Source organism: Penaeus vannamei, chromosome 10 (genome assembly GCF_042767895.1).
Source record: "Penaeus vannamei isolate JL-2024 chromosome 10, ASM4276789v1, whole genome shotgun sequence".
NCBI classification, from domain to species: Eukaryota; Metazoa; Arthropoda; class Malacostraca; order Decapoda; family Penaeidae; genus Penaeus; species Penaeus vannamei.
Window position 1 is genome coordinate 46,103,874 of NC_091558.1, and position 2,500 is coordinate 46,106,373.

Sequence of the window (2,500 nt, forward strand, 5' to 3'; positions counted from 1 at the left end):
AATAAGGCTCTTGGTTTGTTGACTATGCTTGGTTGGAAAAAAAAAAGTTGACGGATAGGTTTTCGGACGGAAACGGTCATTATCACCTGACTGGAAATTGGACGATTCGCTGAAAAATTGACGAAAATGACGGGAAAAAAGTGCTCGTGTGACAGCAACGTGAGAGTGGTTTTGGAAGGGAGACGGACTCGTTGGAAAGGACTCGTGATTGGACGGGTGGAACAGTCGCCAAGAAAGTGGTTTATCGTCTCGGGTTGGAATATTGCACAAGTCGTCGAGTCGCTACGCTAGCCCACGTGTTTTGTTTACTCTCTTCCGCAAACGTGTCACCGACATGTATAATTTTGATTCGCTTGATTGGTTGTTTATTTGTTTGTTTATTCCTTTATATATTTATATGTCTGTATATATTATTTATATGTCTGTATATATGTATATTGTTCTTTTCTATATTTATGTATTTTGTGTTCACATGTCTATGTATATTATGCATTTTGTGTTCACATGTATGTATATATAATTATTCGTATTATTGAAATATACTCGCTCACGCATATCTTATAACCACAAGGTTTCATATGTTCTGTAGGAAAACTTTTGTATATTTTTGTTATTGATAAAACCTTGCAGAGAAAAATGTGTGACTGCAGTTATGTGTAAATGATGACCGAGTCCAATAAAACGGAGATCAAAGGGAGGGCAGCGGATAATTAAAGAACCGAAGCAATTATGGGGCCACTTGCGAAAAAATAAGTTTGTCCGAATGCTCTCCTTGTTGCGATTATGTCTGATCCAGGCTTTTGATGGCCGCCGTGGGAATCGGATATAAACACTGGTTTCCGTGGTTTACGGGTCGGCAAACAGAGCCAGATGGTGTCGTTACAAGCCGCACATAAAGCCAGGTCATGTTGAAATCCCAAATAAAGCCAGGTCATGTCGAGGTCCCAAATAAAGCCAGGTCATGTCGAGGTCCCGTTCAAGCCCGGACAGGTGCGAGCCAGCGGAGTCGAGAGGTCGAAATTTAATCGGAGGCGAAGGTCGAGTCGAGCCCGCGTTGACAGCCCGGCCCACGCGGCGCCCGGAGGAGTGAATGATGAATGGGGGCGGCGTTCGGAAGACGAGCCCGTCCCCGTGTCTCGTCTCTCGGGTGCTTCTCCTCGTCCAGGTCGACGTGGGGGGTGGGGGGGTGGAGCAGGCGAGTGGGGTGGTGGGGGGAGAGAAGCAGGCGGGTGGGGGGTGAGGGAGGGGGAGCGTTTAGCAGGGACGGAGTGTGGTGGTTCGCGTTGTGGACGGGTATGTGTGTGTGTGGGGGGGGGGGGGGGTGGCACTGATAGATGTTCGTGGAACCCGTTTGGCGATAAGATTTGGGAGTCGCCTTATCGGACGGAAGGAGGAGGGAGGGTACGAGGGCAGTTTGGTTGTACAGAAGAAACCGAATGAAATTGTAACGTGTGTATTATGCACAAGGTCGGACACACGCGCACACGCACTCACGTCTCTCGCTCTTCCGTGTTTTCTTATCACAAAAGATTAATTTATTCATTTGCAAACACATTCAACTTAGATGATTTTAGGTCAATTAGGCACATTATTCATTTACTGGGCTTCATAACATTTTGTAATTAAGAAAGTGCATTCCGAGTTACTTTCTGTGTACTTAACTCTAAGCTCAGAACAAGGGTTTTATGCACCTTTCGCTATGTACATTGTTACCCACCGTGAGTTCTAACTCTTTTTTTCCTCTTTCGCAGGTGAGTGGCCGTGTGCTGTCTTATCGCAGCCGCACCCCCCCCCCTCCCCCCGACCGCCACAGCTGTGCAAAGCTGAAGTAAACCAACATTCTCTTTCTGCTGGGAGCCTTGTGGGGAAGTACCATGATTCCTGTCCAGCTCATTCGTGTGCATTCGCATACAGGTATCTGTATTCGTGGTCTATACTCTCTCTCTCTCTCTCTCTCTCTCTCTCTCTCTCTCTCTCTCTCTCTCTCTCTCTCTCTCTCTCTCTCTCTCTCTCTCTCTCTCTCCTCTCTCTCTCTCTCTCTCTCTCTCTCTCTCTCTCTCTCTCTCTCTCTCTCTCTCTCTCTCTCTCTCTCTCTCCTCTCTCTCTTCTCTCTCTCTCTCTCTTCTCTCTCTTCTCTCTCTCTCTCTCTCTTCTCTCTCTCTCTCTCTCTCTCTCTCTCTCTTCCCTCCCTCTCCTCTCTCTCTCTCTCTCTCTCTCTCTTCCTCTCTCTCTCTCTCTCTCTCCTCTCCTCTCTCTCTCTCTCTCTCTCTCTCTCTCTCTCTCTCTCTCTCTCTCTCTCTCTCTCTCTCTCTCTCTCTCTCTCTCCCTCTCTTCCCTTCTCCTCTCCCTTTCTCGCTCTCTCCCTCTCTTCCTTCTTCTCTCCTTTTCCCTCTCCTTTCCTTTCCTCCCTCTCCCTCTCCCTCTCTTCCTCTCTTCTTCCTTTTCTTCCCTCTCCTTCTCCCTCTTCTTCTCCTTTCTTTCTCTTCTCCCTCCTCTCTCC

At 47.8% G+C, this 2,500-nt stretch overlaps 1 protein-coding gene across 2 annotated transcripts in view; it reads left to right on the top strand.

Moving 5' to 3' along the window:
• Positions 1-2,500, top strand: part of LOC113824463 (uncharacterized) — a 57,642-nt gene that overhangs the window by 35,205 nt on the left and 19,937 nt on the right. The window contains exon 2 of one of the 2 annotated variants that reach the window (XM_070126001.1): positions 1,752-1,847. The exons of the other annotated variant lie outside the window; for it this stretch is intronic. Coding sequence (XP_069982102.1) covers positions 1,752-1,832 — 81 coding nt within the window. The 3' untranslated portion in view covers positions 1,833-1,847. Of the gene's footprint in view, positions 1-1,751; positions 1,848-2,500 lie in introns of those variants that run through there. 2 annotated transcript variants of the gene reach the window in all.